The sequence below is a fragment of the Poecile atricapillus genome, chromosome 13 (assembly GCF_030490865.1).
Source record: "Poecile atricapillus isolate bPoeAtr1 chromosome 13, bPoeAtr1.hap1, whole genome shotgun sequence".
Lineage (NCBI taxonomy): Eukaryota > Metazoa > Chordata > Aves > Passeriformes > Paridae > Poecile > Poecile atricapillus.
In genome coordinates, this window is record NC_081261.1 from 15,961,617 (window position 1) to 15,979,498 (window position 17,882).

The 17,882-nt window shown below is 43.7% G+C and overlaps 1 protein-coding gene across 7 annotated transcripts in view; it reads left to right on the plus strand.

Annotated features, from left to right (window-relative positions):
* LOC131584098 (protocadherin alpha-C2-like) overlaps positions 1–17,882 on the plus strand; it is a 105,816-nt gene that overhangs the window by 50,929 nt on the left and 37,005 nt on the right. For 6 of the 7 annotated variants that reach the window (XM_058848869.1, XM_058848868.1, XM_058848866.1 and 3 more), the window contains exon 2: positions 16,864–16,922. In XM_058848869.1, coding sequence (XP_058704852.1) covers positions 16,864–16,922 — 59 coding nt within the window. Of the gene's footprint in view, positions 1–6,187; positions 8,673–16,863; positions 16,923–17,882 lie in introns of those variants that run through there. The other variant, XM_058848873.1, reaches the window with a different exon arrangement.

The window sequence follows — 17,882 nt, forward strand, 5'->3', positions numbered from 1 at the left end:
CAAATTGTGCAGACAAAAACGAGGGGAAAAGGAGACCTCAGCATACCTTATCAGCATCATTTTGGAACACAGTGTATTTCTTGTATAGCCACAAGGACAAATGCAAAGCTCCTAGGACGCTGAGGGGAGAGAAACATGGAAAATTAACACAAAGGGAGAAAGTGAGTGGATATCCTGTGGCTCATGATGAAGGCACTTCTTAGGGAATTGAGCACAGAAGTGCTCCTTAAAACAGAAAACTAAACTGAGTCTTCAGTTTCCAGGCAAGTGCTTAGTAATTTATGAATTCATATGTATATATTCAATTAAACATTCAGGGACAGTTTCAGGAGAGTCAGAGCTACCTCATAACCTTATCCCAGTTCTCAAACTCTAAGGAGGAGCGTGCAACACCTGTGAATATAAGTATGGAACAAAGCTGTAGCCAGAGCTGAGAAATTAAATTATAATCACCTGGAAGAAATTTCTTTGACTCCAGTGTGTCTCACAACACACTGAGGTGTAATTTAGTGGTGATTGCTTGAGCTGGAGAATCAGCCTGCATGGACAAGGGGTGAAGACTGTCTCCAAAGAGAGACAATGGTGGTAAAGGAAAACTCATCAACCAAAACCTTCAAGAAAATATTTGGCAGTAGAAGTAACACTTACAGGCTTGGTGGTGACTTTAGAAAGGTGAAAGTTATTTTGTTGGTGTCCACATTGTTAATGTCCTTCCATTTAGAATGGCACAGTGTGTGACATTATGCGCAATAAATTGCGAAAGCATTTTTAAGTCATCAGAAAAATATAGCAGAAGACAGAATGAGTCAGACATATCCATCCTTAAAATTTAGACAAGAAGTGAGAAATGATTGAATGTACTGTGGCGATCAGGAGAAGAAAAGGAATTTTTTTTTTCTATGTATCTTCGTGGTTTATCTCAATTGAAATTTATAACACCAACCCCTCGCAAGTTACATTATTGCAAAGAAATTGTGACCTAAATACAAACAGGATTTTTTCTGGCTGTTTAGCAGCCTTGGTTCCCATAACAGCAATGTTTTAAATAGCCTGGCTTCAGATGCTTGTGATACAAAAAGAAATTCTCACCAATTAGATTCCTACCAATGGGAAAATGGATTTAAGGAAAAACAGAGCCAACCCAACTGAATAATTTGACACAGGATCTGTCTCTTTCAAACATGGGAGAGGCAGGTTCCAAATGAAAAGATGACTTGTCAATGAGTAATTCAAGTGTGGAAGATGACTGGGACATAGGAGCCAAGAAATTTGCTGTAGGAATTAGTTCACATTCCCTCAGGGAGACATTTTGCAGCATTTTTAGGGAAAGTGGGAATCCCACATCCCCAAGAAATTCCATACAAAATGCAGACCTTTATGTTGCCATATCTCTAGGCAGAATCTTCCCTCTCAAACAGTCCTTGAGGCAAGGGAAGTCACCAGAAAAAACCCTTTACAGCATCCTTCAGAGAACAGATGAGGGGGTCCTCACTGAAGTAAGCAGGGTTGCAGAAGATTGCAGGAATCCTAAGAATGTGAAGTGAAAGATGGGGTTGAACTGAAGTAGCTTGAGTGCCCCCTTAAAATACCAAAATGTTTTTTTCCATAGACTTCATAAATACCCATGGGTTAGAAGATGATGCTCACAGGAAAAATCTGTGTATAAGAAACTGCACAAACTCATTCCCTTACAATTTATTGGTAACGTTTTCCACTTTGGTTGATGTAATCTGTCCTATGACTGATGGATGTTTCTTTCTCTGGCCTTGATTTAATTCTAAGCAAGGCAGACAAATTGCAGGCACCAAATACAAGCAGGCACATAGAGGAAATCTAGTTTATTTGTTTTTCTGGAGAATGACACCAATTACCTGCTTGTTAATGGCTAAACCATGGATTTTGTGGACTTGTCTCTATATTTTTTGCACACAGTTGTATCAGTAGGCTGAAAACATGTCTGTTTTTAGACAGTATTCAAGCAATCTCTTTGCTACTAAAGGTCTACGTGCTGTGAAGTACGTGCAGAAATCTGGAGTCCTGTGCTTGGAGCTGGTGTCTTCCCACCAGTTTGGAAAGGACACTGAGACACTGACTTGAATGTTTAAGGAATATGAGTTACTGAAATGAAATTATTTACAAAGAAGTGAAATGTCTTTTCAGATGTTAAAACACCTTGGAGTTCTTCAGTTTACATGTTGTACATTCACATCTTTCTGGTTTCTAACATGTCTTTCCCTCTCCTTTTGCTGTATGAGACTCAGAAATAGTCAGAGGAGGGACTTTGCCTAGTGCTCTGCAATGAAGCAAATTGAACACAAATTTATTGCTGCCCGAGCAAGTTTATGAGGTCCTTGTTAAACTTTATAGAAAAAAAATTAGTTGTATGAGTAGGATTTGAAATGGATGAACTTTTCAAGGGCCTACAGAAGTGCATCTGTATATAATTGTATCATTACCAAGAAAAAAATCTGCACAGACGTGTTTGTGGCACTGCATCAGGCTGCCACTTATTCAGGCATATCTATATGTAGAACTGTTTCAAGGAACATTTGCAGAGAAATGTGAGGATTTTCCATGCTAAAATAGTTACATTACTATGGCTGCTGGGGTATATACGTATCAATGTATAACTATCTTGAGAAATACTTGATCTTCTTGTGCAGGACTTGATAAAATCGGTATTCTTTGCTTCACCTGTATGTTTGTACTTGTGCCATTTAATTTAGCCAAGCTAATTAAAGCAGTGCAGTTTCTGTATGTCAGCAAATAGCAGAGGCCTGTGTATATAGATACTGCATACAGGCAGTATCCAATCACCCCAGGGATTATCAGGTTTATCAGCTGGTTTTGCTGCAGGGATGAATTCTGATTCTCTTGCTCGTGTGCATTGTTCTGAACTCAATGGGTACATTTTGAAGGTGTTTCAAAATTTTAGATGAAATTTCAAGAAATTACTGAAAAGGAAAACTCTGGGGAAAAAAAAAAAAAAAGAAAACTAGGAGGCCCCTAAGCCTTGATTAATTTGAAACTGAAATGACATTTTTCTGTGTTTCAAGTTTTGTCTATTACTAGAAAAATCAATATTACTACAGACCAGATCCTGAAATGTTTCCTGAATTGAAATTTTTCCTGAATTAAAATCACAGCCTGCAGGACTGACTCAGCATTAACACTGAAGCTGATGGAAATAACTAAAATTATTATGACCACAGATGAATTTTATATAGATTTAAAAGGACCTGGGGAACATTTAATCAGAACAGAACACATTTTGGTATATCACTTATCCACTCTATACTCAGCTTTAACTTCATAAAGCAAGCTTTTTGAGAAAGAATGTGACATTTGTGCAATGCTTCTGTAAATAAGCCAAGCTATAGTACCAATTTATACCATGATTATCAGAGTAATATTTTATTGGTGCTATAAAACTTACAAAAAAGGCAAGAAGCCAGGCAATCCTAGATCTTACAATTCTAAAAGTAGGAGAAAAATTTTCTAAGAACTTGAGGTCGAGAGACATGTTTGACAGGGATGAAAACATTATGGAATATGTGTATTATCTCTGTTCAGTTCTGCATTCTGTGGTGTTTTGCAAAACTTTTGCTGTGCACAGTCTTAGCTGTCCACTGAGACACAGGGTGTGAGGGGAGATGAGCTGAGGTGATTTGCAAATAGTGAAGTGGGCCAGGATTTGAGGGTTCAGCAGCCCTTCCTTGTTGAAATACAATAGAGCAGAGCCTGAACGTCTATCACAGGTAACTCATGAGGTCCAGAAACAGTGAGAAAGATTCATTGTTGGTATTAAACCCCCCTGGATGTGGGATTGATGTGTTTCATTCACACAGAGTAAAATCAGCCTGTGGCTAGAAAGCTATTGCCTACAGAGATGAGATTTATCTCCCCAGCACCTCCTAGCCACGAGCATTTCCTGGAGAGTCTTCATTAACATCTTCTTCAAGGCAAGGCCTTAGATACTGCCAGTGTTGCTGGGACTTTTGGCCTTTTATTGTTTTGTATATTTGTTAGAGGACTCTGTGGGTGTGCACCTGGCGATGTGGGGCAGAGATGATCTTATGGACTGTGCTGAAATCACCGTGTGATTTTTGGAAAACTGAGGGTGCCTCTCTTCAGGCTTCTGTCTTTCTTAATGGCTGCAAGTTGGTTTGACACATGGCTGTATGGTCCATGTATATTAGTGCTGCTATAACTTTTATTTTTATTGCATTCAGCAGGGTATTGGGTTCTTTGATGATATTGGGTTCTTCTGCTTTGGCTGGTAAGGGGTTTTGTTGTTTGGAACCTTTTTATTTTATTTTGTGTGAGACTTTTGTCTCCTGACCTTTTGTCAAGGTATTTTGTTCTGAGTCTGTGAATATTGCCATCTTGAAGGTGGGTACGTAGCCAAAAAATTGAAGTTAATTTTTTTCTAAGTGTTTGGCTCCTGGCAACTGGTTGAAATGGGCAATTATCCAGGTGTTCTAGGCACTTGGCATCTCTAGCTGCTTCTGTTGGTCTTCACAGACCAACATTTATCCTACTTAAAAATATAAACAGGGTTGGGTGTCTTGACAGCAGTAATTGCAGATACTGGGATACTGGGCACATCTAAATAGATATGAGGGCAAGTATTTGAGCCACAAAAATGGGCTGAGAATAAAGGAACCGTCAGCCCAAATGTGGTAAGTGTTGTCTCTTCTGGTAAAGGTGGCCACAGATAAAAGCTGATAGATTGGCAGCAGTTTTTAGTGGTGCTGAGTCAGAGTGAGGGCAGTTGTGCTCCAGGGTTTGTGAAAAAACTTTAGAGATTTATTGTGTTCTCATGGTGAGGGTTGTCCAGGCCAACTAAGGGCAATGAAAGAGGTTTTAGCTGAGTGTTGAGGTCACACCCTCCCCTTGACAGACCAGTCCAATCCAGAGAGGATTTTTTGGATGTTCCAAAAGACTTTATGGGGAAAGAAATGGGGAAAAAAAAAAAATCCCAAAACAAGAGGGAAGGAAACACTTGTAGAGAAAGAGTTTCTGTATTGGGTAGTAGGTGCAACATAGCTGCACACCTGGAGGACAATAGCCTATGGTTTGTCTCATTAAATCTCTCACCTCAGTGACTTAGGTGGTGTATGAATGGGAATTTCAGTTTATTGTCTTTGCTGGGACTTTTGACATTGGGGTAAAACTCATTGCAGGTGCAGCATCGCCACCCCCACTGCTGAGTTTGCTCAATTTCATGACTGTTTTTTGTCAGTCCTCTGTCACAAGGGGAGAGGAGGAAAAGACCGTAACTGGAAAACAGATCATGTTCCACCTTCCCTGCAGCTGCACCTGATCACCTTGAGCCTGTGTATTACATTGGATGAGAAACTGAGGCTCACCTTAAATGCTCATAACTCATGGGTGTGACTTGCAGAATTCTCCCAGCCGGGCGGAGGTGGGTGGGAGCAGCGCAGGGGTGCCCGTGGAGGGTGGGCAGGGGGACGGTGCTGCAGCAAGGACGAATCTCCGAGGGAGCAGAGGGGCAGGACTCCAAGAAAGAGGTCGTCAAACCCACTGCAGCAACACACAAACGGCACCAGACCTGGCTGGAAGCCCATTTTTTCCCGAAGCTCTGCGCCGATTTAACCCTCTCAAGCGGCTGCACTTCAGCGCTGCAGCAGCAGGTCCACAAGTGAATGCAGTTATCAGCTCCCCCAGCCGCCTCCCCACGCCCCCAAAGCTTCAGAGGCGAAGCCGGGGCGGAGACGGGGAGCGGCGGGGAGGGCAGGGGAGCGGCGGAGCTCCGCGGGGCCGCAACACGTGTGCGGCGGGGCCGGGCGGGGCGCGGGGGCGGTGCCGCTGTTCCCGGCCCAGGTGCTGAACCGGCGCCAGCCGCGGCTTAGCGGCCACCCCCGCCTCCTCCCGCGCAGCAGCTGGAGCAGGAGAAAGCGGATCCGGCAAGTCCCGGTCCCTCCTCCTTCCTCCTCCTCCTCATCCTCCTGAGAGCCGCCGGAGGGAGAGAGGTGGGAGCCGCCGCTTGGCGCAGCCGGCGAGCATGGAGCGGGCGGCGGCGGGGCCGGAGGCGGCCGGCGGCTGCTGCTCGCCGCTCGCATGAGCCGGCCGGGCGGCGGCGGGGAGTGAGGCCGGGCCGGGGCCGGGCTCGGCGGCTCCGAGCTCCGGCTGCTAGCCCGTGGCCACCCCCCGGCCCGGCCATGGCGGCGGTGCTGGGCCCGCTGCTGCTGCTGGGGCTGTGCGCCGGGCGGGCGGCGGGCGGGCCGCTCCGCTACTCGGTGCGGGAGGAGCTGCCGCACGGCGCCTTCGTGGGCAGCGTGGCGAGCGACCTGGGCGTGGATCCGCGGCGGCTGGCGGCGAGGGGAGCGCGGATCACCTCGGGCAGCGGCCGGCAGTACCTGGAGCTGGAGCTGGGCCGCGGGGCGCTGCTGGTGCGGGAGCGCATGGACCGCGAGGCGCTCTGCGAGCTGAGCCCCTCCTGCTTCCTCAGCCTGGAGCTGGTCATCGAGCAGCCCATCGAGGTGCACAACGTGGAGGTGGAGGTGCTGGACATCAATGACAACGCGCCGCGGTTCCCCCGCCAGGATTACCGGCTGGAGATCAGTGAGTCTGCCGTGCCCGGGGCCCGGTTCCACATCGAGAGTGCCCAGGACCCTGATGTGGGCACCAACTCTGTGCAGAACTATCTGCTCAGCCCCAGCCGCCACTTTGCCCTGGACCTTAAAGGCTTCCAGAGTGGCAGCAAACTCCTGGAACTGGTGCTGCAGCAGCCGCTGGACCGGGAGCAGAGTGCCCTGCAGCAGCTGGTGCTGACTGCTGTGGATGGTGGGGATCCCCCCAAGTCTGGTACAGCCCAGATCTCTGTGCGAGTTGTGGATACCAATGACAACCCACCTGCCTTTGACCGCTCCACCTACACCGTGAGCCTTCTGGAGAACTCCCTGCCTGGCACGCTGGTGGTCAAACTCAATGCCTCAGATCCGGATGAGGGCTCTAATGGGGATGTGATCTACTCCTTCGGCAGCTACACCCCCCAGAAGGTGAGACAGCTCTTCAGCGTGGACCCACATTCGGGGGAGGTGAGGGTTAATGGCACTTTGGACTATGAGGAGGCATCCTTCTATGAGATCTATGTGCAAGCCACTGATCAGGGCCCTGTCTCTTTGGCTGGGCACTGCAAGGTGCTGGTCAACATTGTGGATGCCAATGATAATGTTCCTGAAGTGGAGCTGACTTCCCTGTACAGCCCAGTACCAGAGGATGCCAGGTCAGGAACTGTGGTGGCCCTGATGAGTGTCACTGACCAGGACTCAGGGCTGAACAAGCAGGTGAGCCTGCGCATTCCCCCCGGCCTCCCCTTCACCCTCAACTCCTTCAAGAACTCCTACACCTTGGTCACCCAGGGCAAACTGGACCACGAGAAAGCAGCAGCCTACAACATCACAGTTACTGCTACTGATTCTGGGAATCCCCCCCTGTCCTCCCAGAAGGTGATCCACGTGGAGATCTCCGACATCAATGACAATCCTCCACGCTTCGAGGAGCCTGTGTACTCAGTTTACATCCCTGAGAACAACCCCCTTGGAGCCTTCCTGTGCACTATTAAAGCCACTGACCCAGATGTCGCCAAAAATGCCTATGTGTCCTATTCTCTGCTAGATGGGGAGATTGAAGGGCTACCGGTTGCTTCCTATGTCTCCATTAAATCCGATAGTGGCAACATGTATGCTGTCAGGTCCTTTGACTATGAGACACTGAGGGAGTTCCAGGTGATTGTCCAGGCTCAGGATGCTGGGATCCCACCACTGAGCAGCACTGTCACTGTCTACATCTACGTGGTGGATGAGAATGACCATGCTCCACAGATTCTGTATCCTACCTCAACCAACACTTCAGCAGCCCTGGAGATGATCCCACGCTCGGCGTATGCTGGATATTTGGTAACCAAAATTATAGCCATTGATGGGGACTCAGGACAAAATGCCTGGTTGTTCTTCTACCTGGTGCAAACCTCAGATCCGGGTTTGTTCAGGATAGAGCTCCATACTGGGGAGATTAGGACTACTCGCAAACTGGGGGAGGACAGCACACCTACTTTCAACCTGACGGTGGAGGTGAGAGACAATGGAGAGCCATCGATGTCCTCATCAATAGCCATCACTATTGCTGTGGTGGACAGAGTTTCCAAAATCATCCCTGATAGAAGAAGACACTTTAAAAGCCCAAGCAATTACTCAGAGGTCACTCTTTATCTCATTATCGCTTTGAGCGCCATCTCCTTCGTTTTCCTTTTCACAATCATTGGGCTTTCTATTATCAAGTGCTACAGATACAGTCTGTATGGGAGCTCCTGCTGTGCAGGGTGCTGTACGGTCAGAGAACGGAGCCCTGCTGAATTGTACAAGCAGGCCAACAACAACATTGATGCTAGATTGCCCCAAGGTTTAAAAGTACAGCCCCATTTCATTGAAGTGAGGGGCAATGGGTCTCTCACTAAGACCTACTGCTATAAGGCCTGCCTGACTGCAGGATCAGGAAGCGACACTTTCATGTTTTACAATACCTGTGGCCCAACAGGAACTACTGGTCCCTCTGCAGTGGTGACTGAGAGGCATCTGACAGGACAGAGTGGGCAGAGTGCACAAAACCTGATCATACTTAGAAATGACTCCATTACTCCTAATGAGGTGAGGCTCCCTTGGTAAATGGTCTGAACAGTGCTCTGAGCAAATCTGTATTCAGGCAGAGGTTCCAGCTGGAAAACTCAGATGGAGCATATTCCCTTAGGAGCTTGCTGACACTCAGCTCTGAAACTTGGTTATAATGAATCTAATCTATGCCATGCATTTTGTTTCTAGGTAAATACTGAGACTTTCAGGGTCCAGTTGGTAAGTTTGGTTTATGCGTCTGGTGTTTGAGATTCACCTCATTTTTGCAGCATATATAGCTGTACTGAGTATTGCATCCTTCCCTGTCTAAAATTGCCTGCTGCTACAGAGTGATAGGGAATGACACATCTAGTCTTACAGTTTTGATGGGAAAACTCATATTGCAGGAGAAAAATAATCCGTGATTAGCCTTGAAACCAGAAGGTTACTTTATGGCAGTTGTGGATGTTTGCTGCTTTGCTGTCTTTGTGCCTAAGTAAATCTGTTGAATTTAGAAAAGCATATCATTGCAAGTGTGAGCTAATGTGAGCATGTTTTAGTTGTCTGAAAACTGCAATCCCTCCTCTGATAATGTTTGTTCTACCCAGTGCTGCATTTTATGCCTTCTGGCCTGTGACAACCCAGTGACATCTTTGCAGAGAATTACAGCAAGTCACCATCATTAAGTTACAAAGTGACAACTTTAAACCTGCTGGGTTTCTATTGAAAATTGTTTAATACCTATGGTTTGACCAGCCATGTATTAACCTTTCCAATACTTTCCCACAGTGAAGAATTAATGGTTGCTTTATGCTGGTGTGCAGGAAGCCTGCAGTTGGTGTGTGGTTTGCATGATCTATGCAATTTCCTTTTTGCACATGTTGGGACTGAACTCAGAAGCACTCACAGGAGAGACTAATTCTGGTACACAAAAGGAAAATATTGCCATTCCTTTCTGTTATTTGTATCCCATAATTGTGGCAGGTGTAAGATGATGAGGGAAAGTCAGGGAAATAACTGGTGGGAAAGAAAGGAGCCTGCCTTGTGAATCCTTGCCACAGAAATACAACTAATTTATTTATTTCTTTATTTCTACTTTTTCACATCTGAAGCTGTTAGCATCTTTAGCAACTGTTTTTTGTTGAGCAAAGATGCCCATGTCTTAAGGGCCAGCAAGTCTTCCATAAAAATGCTTTTAGAGAGTAATGATCATCTATTCAACATTAATCCATTTAAAATTAATGCAGTGTTTTACTGTAAATCACAGTGGCAGGGTACAGGGGAAGTACTTTTTCTCTGCATTTTTTTGTATCTTAAAATGTTTCTGAGTGTAATAAAATGCCTGGAATGTGTTTGATATAGGAGGGAATATGAGACATGCTCTATAAGCATGTATGCTGAGGAATCAAGGAGTGAAACACACACTTCACAGGTGATTTTTGGGGTGGGGGGTGTGCAAGAAGAAAAGCACTAGGAGAAAATGGCTTCACTTTGGATGCAAGACGAGTAGGAAATCAGTGTAACAAAGAGATTCCTATCAAATTTTGAGACTCACTCCATTGAATGCAATGAATTAGCAAGTTTCAACAACCAGTGCAGATCAGGCAGTGGCAGCAAAGCCAGCCCAGACTTGGAGTACAAAAGCAGAGTGTAGAACAAATTAATGAATGCTGCCTGTGTGGAGTTGTCATCCAAAATGGGAATCTGTTATTAAACTCGTTCTGTATGATTTAACAGAGGTTCTGACAAGTTTTATCATCACAAATTCTTTGCTTTCTGCTTCTTAACCTGTCCTGTGGTGGGACATTCTGTGAGGATGTATCAAGGCCATGTGCACTTGAGGAAATGGCTGAATGTAATGGCATTCACTAATTGCTAGTTCCTAGCTAATTACATATTTAAAGTCACATCTTTCTCCTGTTTCAGGCTCAGCGTTTGCACTGAATGACTCCATCAATTGCTTAGCAACCCTAAATTCTACATTTTAAGGATAATGATCTTTGTATTAATAGATTTTCAGAGAACTGTGTTTCTCTTTTTAGTTAAAGTGAACTTTGAATCAGCCTTTATGATCCTGTGTCTTTGCTTGTGAGGCACAGCAGGGCAGTTTTGTCCTTGCACCAATTTACAAAGTCAATCTCTGATCCATGTGTTACTTTTGGATAATGTGAACAGGTGCTTTCTTTTTTTTCTTCCACACAGTTTTTGGAATTGTATTTTCTGCTGGTTGTTCATTGGTGATAATGGGACCAGGTGAATGGGTTTGCTATGCACAGATAATCATACCTAGGATTTGACAGTGTTTTACAAATTTTGACAATGTTGTTTATACAATGAGAGGAAAAATATTTCCAAGTCGTTTGGGATTAATCTCAATAACACTTGGGGCAATAAATCTTAATTATTTTCATATTTGCTGATAAGATCAAAGTTGCTAATAATTACACGAAGTTGTGACTGACTTTATTGGGTCATTAGAAGGATACAGCAGAAATACAAACAAGTGCAATAAGGTTAGGCAGGAGCTTATTTGTACCTGGTGAAGTTCTGACTCCTGTGTAGCCATTCCTTTTTTACTGCACTGTGAAGGTGGAAGGGAAGCTTGTTTCTGCAAGATAGCTGCTCACCCTGCTTACCTACACAGTCCTTTATGGATTTATAGGTATGACTCAGACCAAGGGTGTTTTGTAAAAGAAGAAATGTACTAATGCAGCTGCACAGAAAACCTTGGACACGGTTATTGCTGTCAGGAGGCTGGTGATAAGGGTAGCAGTGCGGGGTTAATGGATATTGCTCTCTCATCAGATAACTACTGCAGAGGGACCAGGCAGGCAGTGCAGGCAAAATAAAGGGATAAAAAAATAACTGTGGCTTCATTTCTGGTGCTGTGTGGGCTGTGGGCAGCCTGGACTCCTGTCTTTCCAAAGAGGGGTGCACACATGATGAAGAGATTGTGTGTGAAGTTGTGATTTTGTCACTGGGCACTGTTGCAGTGATGATCTCTCATCTTCAGGAAGGGTTTCAGTGCTTTAGTCTGGAGTTTATTTCCTCCTATTCCTGTGAAGATGCTGAATGATGTCTGGGTAGTGTCTGGTCCTTGGTTTTTCTTTTCATCTTTCCCTTTTTGTTCTTACATCCTGTGCAGTTAAGCTCATTCTTTGTCTTGCATCTTATGACAACCTTTTCCCTTCAATGCAGGAAATAACAATCAAACCAAAATGTTCTAACAGGAGTTTTCTGTCCCAGAAGGCAGCCTGGTACATTCTTAATGAGGAGTGGGCACTCAGGATACTTGATAGAACTAGATATAAACTCTTTTATATTGTACATTTCCTTGAACCCTTTTTTGTGTGGTGACACATGTGGATGAAAAAATACAGTGTTTCATGGGATGGTCAGAAATAGAGCATGTTGCTTGATGGACACTTTTAAAGAAAATGAAAAAAACCCTGCACATTGATGGTGGTAAGACCCATGAGATCCACTGAAGTTTTACAGCTGTTTGCTCTGCTTCTGTCTTTGTCTCTGTATTTTTCACTTCAAAACCAGCTTGCTAAACACATGGAAAAAAGGAAGCAACACTTGAGTTGAACACATTTTGATACTGCTTTGAATGCAAGCGTGTTTTGAAGTGTCTAAACCTAATAAACCCAGAGCATTGTTTGTAGCAGTCTGTCCAGGAGATTTCTCTCAGAGGATTTAAAGGTATTAATGGTGGAATGTCTTACAATCTCAGTTCAAGAACTTAAGCCTTTAAGAAATTCTCCAGCCCCGCTGACATTGAAAAGGTTAACTATAAATGTTTGTTCTTTTGTTTAATGGCAGTGTCTGAACCTGCTCAGCTAAGCAGGGAAGGTGCTCTGTGCTTCAGGGCACAAACTCTTGGTTTGAGGCTCCTGCTGTGACAGCAGAAATCTGCACCCAGGATTGAGCAGAGGTGTTTTCCTTCTCTTGGAGCTCATTAAATGTACTTTACAGAAGCATTTGTCTGTTCCCTTCACCTCAGTTTTCTCAGAGTTAGGAATGAAAATTAACATTCCCAGACTTTGGGTTTTTGAATTACATCCCCCTTCCAATTTCCTTTTTGATTTCTTCAAGGATGAACACATATTTAAATAGTTTATTCTCCACAGCAAGTCAATTCTAAACATTTACAGAAGGAAAGCAGGAATAGAAGCCTCTGTTTCCTCGCACCTGTCAGCACTGTCTCACTGGAAAATAAGCAGAGCCTTATGTGGTCAGAGGTTCTTAGAGGCTTTTATTATTGCTTCAAAGCAGATACATTTGATAAATATACCTCATGTCATTCTGTTGTGCATTTGTGTGGAAATCAGAAAGAAGCAGGATGTTTTTAAGAGTCTCAGCATCTGGTAACTGTTTGTAAATATTTGATTCATGCTTCTCTACCTCAAGCAGGTTTTGTTCTAGCAAGCACTGTAGTGAAAGGTAGTGTGTACATTGATGAATTGAATATGGGATCAGGCCAATATTTTTAAAAATTAGAAATTTCTCCTACCCCAGGGAGAAATTCTAACTGTATTAGATAAAAAAGAGAGCTGAGGAAAATGTTTGTAACAATACATTTTCAACTAAATTTATTCTCCACAAACCAGTGAAACAATTCTTCAGTTAACCCACTTGAAAACAAGAGTGTGACATTTTGCATGAGCTTTCTTGCTCCTAAGATGGCTCTGCTTTACATTATACATTCACATTATCAGACTTCCCAATGGGGCTGGTTTTTTATGAGTAGTAACATTAATGCCTGTGGTTATGTGGATGGCAGAATGTGAGCCTGGTGCCTGGAAGAAGCAGCAGGAGCAAACTGGTGGCATGAGGTGTTCTCCTGGTGCAGTGACAACCATTCTGTAGGCACCTGGATGGATTTTAGTCTCACACCATGATGATGTGTGCTTTAACTGAATCAGAAAAAGCAGCTGATGGGAAAGAAGGGGAATGGTTGATTGCTTCTGTGCTGGATCATGGGATTTCTTTCTTTCACCTACTGACAGCACTGCTGGACTTGCTACATGACTTCCAAAAACCTCTGAGGGAAGTGGGAAGCTAAAATTGCCTTCAACCTAGTAGAATGTGCTGGATTGTGATAAACAGAGTTTTGTAATGAGCTGGGGAGGTAAAAGGAACAATATTTTCTTCACCAGCTTTGTGTGACATAGTGGGAATCTGGGGATTTACAACTGGGAATATCCAGACCCCTTCAGAACCTGTGTTCCTCTTTGTGCTCCCTCTGTGTCCTCACTCTTCCTGGCCAGCTGTACCTTGTCCTGCTGGTGTTGGTTTAGGGCACACTGCACATCCCACAACCAAATCTGGGACTCTGGGGCTTTGCAGAGGAGCCCATTGAGAGCCCCTGGCACTGCCTGAGGACTCAGCTCTGCCTGGGGATGGTGTCCTGGCACAGTGACTGTGCTGTGGGACACACCTGGCCATGTGGCAGGTTTCAGGGAGTGCTGTGGTGAAGGTGGACTGTTCTTAACCAGAGATATAAATCAACCCAAGCATGTAGACTGTGAATTCCTGGTGGATTTCTGAGAAGCAGCACTGCTGCATCTGAGTTGGGGAGAGAGATCTTATTGAATAGGTTTGGTGCTTCTGCTGTGCTCAACTTCTGTTACTGGACATGCTTTATTGCTTTTCTAGTCCAGTCTCATTTAGAGATGTATTGAAACAACTTTTATCTTATGGCCAGAGAAATTGAAAGAATTACAGCCCATAGCAGAACAAAAGGAGAAGCCAGATATGATGACAAAATAGAAGTTGCACTGATTTTGTCAGTTGGAGGACACTGACCTGTGCTAACACAAGTGTGGGACAAATGTGCCTCTTGCTGGGCTCTGAAAATACCCAGTCAAGCAGCAAGCACGTGCTAAAACTGGGTGAAAATAGATCTGCACAAAGGCAAACTGCTGCCCAACTGCTTCATGCTCTGGTTCTTCCTGTAATGACTTCAAAAAGAAGTCACAGATATTGATTTCTTTTCATAGTTAAAAAATCCCCAGCCCCTGGCAGTCAACTGTGGCAATAGTTCCACCTCCAGAATAAATTTTTCTCATCCTGTTCCCTCCTTCCTTCTTCTGCTCCTCTGGGAACAGCACTGCAGCCCTACCTAAAGAGCCATAGGAAAGAAAGAGCTGTTTGGGAATAGCCACAAAATGCTGGAGCTTCTGGATAGTAACCCTTGAAAATACCAGTCTCCTAATTTCTCTTATATTGACATGAGTCTTGGTCCGTGCATATGAAGTGAATAAATGCTGAATTTCTAACTAATCAGTTTCTCCTGCCACCATCACTCATTTAAGATCTGACGTCCCATTGCAAACAGAACATTGATTTTTGTTTTCTAGCCAAGAGTTGGAAAGCTCTCATCTGAAAACCAAAAATCTATGTACTGTGAGTGGTCTTTTTCCTCTTTTCTCACTCCTACCCAACTAGTGTCAGACTTTTTCATGCTTTCATGTAATCTCACTTTATCTGTGTTTTGCCTGGGACTGTGGTAAGATTCCTCCTCCTCACGTTACCTGTACAAGTTAGTAACCTGCACCTCTCAAATTGCTAAATAGAACAAAAGTCCAGCAGTTCCCTTACTATAAAAAAAAAATCAGAAGAAAAGACAAATCTTCTGGTGTCAGCACCCTTCCTACTCAAGAAAGGTAAACTCAGGAGAGGATCAGATCAGTGTGTGTTGTTCTCTATCCTCTTTCATTGACTCTTACTACATGGTTGACTTTAGAGTTGCTTTGACATCCCTGGGACTGGGCCAAAATGGAATTAATCAGAAAAGACTAGAACCATGCATAATGGGCTTCTTGTCAAACCACTTTCTGCTAAACTCAGCAGAACCTGAGCATGACAGAGAACAGGGGGCTAAATGGGAAGGAAATTGCTAGCACAGATGTTTAATGTGTGGTTGCAAACAGCAGCCTCCTCCCTTTTGTGTAACTCAGACCGTAAAGAATGTGCATCATCCAAGAGCATCTCAGTCTTGAGTGATGCTGGACCTGGGAATGTGGTGATAGAGCAATACTGCAAGTTGTAATTGCTCCATTTTTGTTTGAATAAAACCTATTGATCCAGGGAAAAGCATATGCCAGACCTCAAGAGGAAAGACAGAGTTGGCTTTAAATAATTCAGAACATTCAACACTTTCTTTTTCTCTTTCAAGTAATGGGGTCAAATTCATTTCTGATCTGCCTCCAATAATTTGAAGAGAATTAAACCATTACTGTCATTTATTATTTGTGTGATTGGCACTGTGCAAGACACATCAGGAATGAATGTAGTCCATTATGGTTTTGGATATAAGTTCTGTCTTTGAATTCCAGTGCCTGAACTTAAGCACTCACTACACTATCACCTACAGAATAGTGGTTTTAGTATCCTGAGAAATAACCTTGCTATGTCCTCAGGGCTTAATTTTAAGGGACCTGAGCTTGCACTCATTGGGTGTAGTTGAAAATTACAGTGACAGTCCCCTGACAATGCAAAAACTATTTTCTGGAGCAATTTCTGATCAACTGAGGATTTCTTAATTATCTCTTTATTTAGCAAGTCATGCTGCAGCACATCAGCATATGCAGAGGTTTGTTGGTCAAAGGGTATTGTTGGCTATTTTCCCCTTCTACCTTTTATGTCCTCTCATGAATATGGAGAATCTAATAGGTTTTGGTATTATGGACATGTCTGACCTTAATAAAAGACTTGCTGCAGTCTGCAAATCTGATACCATCTATTGCAGTCCTCTGCAGTACACTGAATTCCAGCAGAAACCTCACTGCCCCACGTCCCCCTCACAGGGAGTTACATTTGCACACCCTCAGGCAGATAATATTTAGTGCAGGAGTTCTAAGTTTCCTCACCTTATCAGGTAAACAAACAATATTTTCTGGATTTCTGATGTTGTTTTCTTATCCAGTGCCCAAAATGTTGATGAATGTATGAAATAACTTTCCACCAGTTTGCAGCATTAAATGTTGTTCCACAGAGATCATCTCTAGCCAAAGCCCGTGGTGTGCAAACAAATTTATTGCAGAGACACTCCCTGTGTGCCCATTTGAAAGTTTCTTTAGATTTGTAGGAAGATTTGGCAATTCATAAAATTTGAGTCTATCCATATAGGTTTTCCTGAAAAAATTTGCCAGATACAGATGCCTTTTAACATGTTGTACTGGACAGGACACTAACAGCTTTGTCCTGGGTTTTGTTTCTACAGCCGAAACATCCCAATCCGGACTGGCGCTACTCTGCGTCCCTGAGGGCAGGAATGCAAAGGTATGTGTGGTGTTTCTCCAGAGAAATGGAATTCTGTCTTCTTCCTCTGTGAAAAGGACAGAGGTTTTTCTGATGATATCTGAAATGCTGAGGTGGAAAGCACCTGAGTTCTGCTGCTGTCACTTCCAATCTCCACGTGCTACAGATTCAGTCTGACTTGCATCTTACACTGTTATTGCACTGCTGTAAAGCTGTTCTGTTCTTTCTTTTTACCTTCTGCTTTTGTATCCATTGACTGTCAAGGCATAATTGTTCCAATTATTGAATCATTTAATTGTCATTATATGCTTTTTGTTTATTTTAAAGCTCCCTGTAATCATCAGTGCTGATGTTTCAATAGTCTGTCTGCATTTCCATCTTCTTTTTCTCATTACCATAAAAGTAGCTGCTCCTGCAGCAGGTTTTTTAACCACATGGTGCAATCAAGAAGATTAATACAGTTGAAAGGACTTTTTGAAGATATGAGATGGATTTTCAAAGAAGGAAAAGTGAGGCTTTTGTCCAAATCTCTTTAGACATCTTTGAAAATCAGCTGCTTAATATCGCAAGCAGTCTCTGCTGTAATTTTCTACTCAGTATACTTGGAAAAAGAGAATTATATTAAAATTGCTTCTATAGAGTCTAAATCAAACAGTATTTTTACTCTCCCTGAGTAGATTAGAAAACTGATTCTGTGTTCAGGTGCAATCTGATGTGATTAATAGGATTCCTGTACAGGTGTAAATGCAGTTATGAGGCTTCAGCAATTCCTGGTGGCAGCACAAAGTGCAGGCGTGTATGGGTTTCTCAAATTGTTGGTCCAGTGGTGCTGTACCTTTATCCATTATCCACAGGGCTGCAGAGTCTTTATGAGATTGAAATCCTAAATTCAGTCACACTGTGTTTCATGTGGGTGAGGACACAGAGTGATTTCCAGCTGACTTTGAGATGCTGTGTGAAAAGGAATCTAAACCTCAAGGA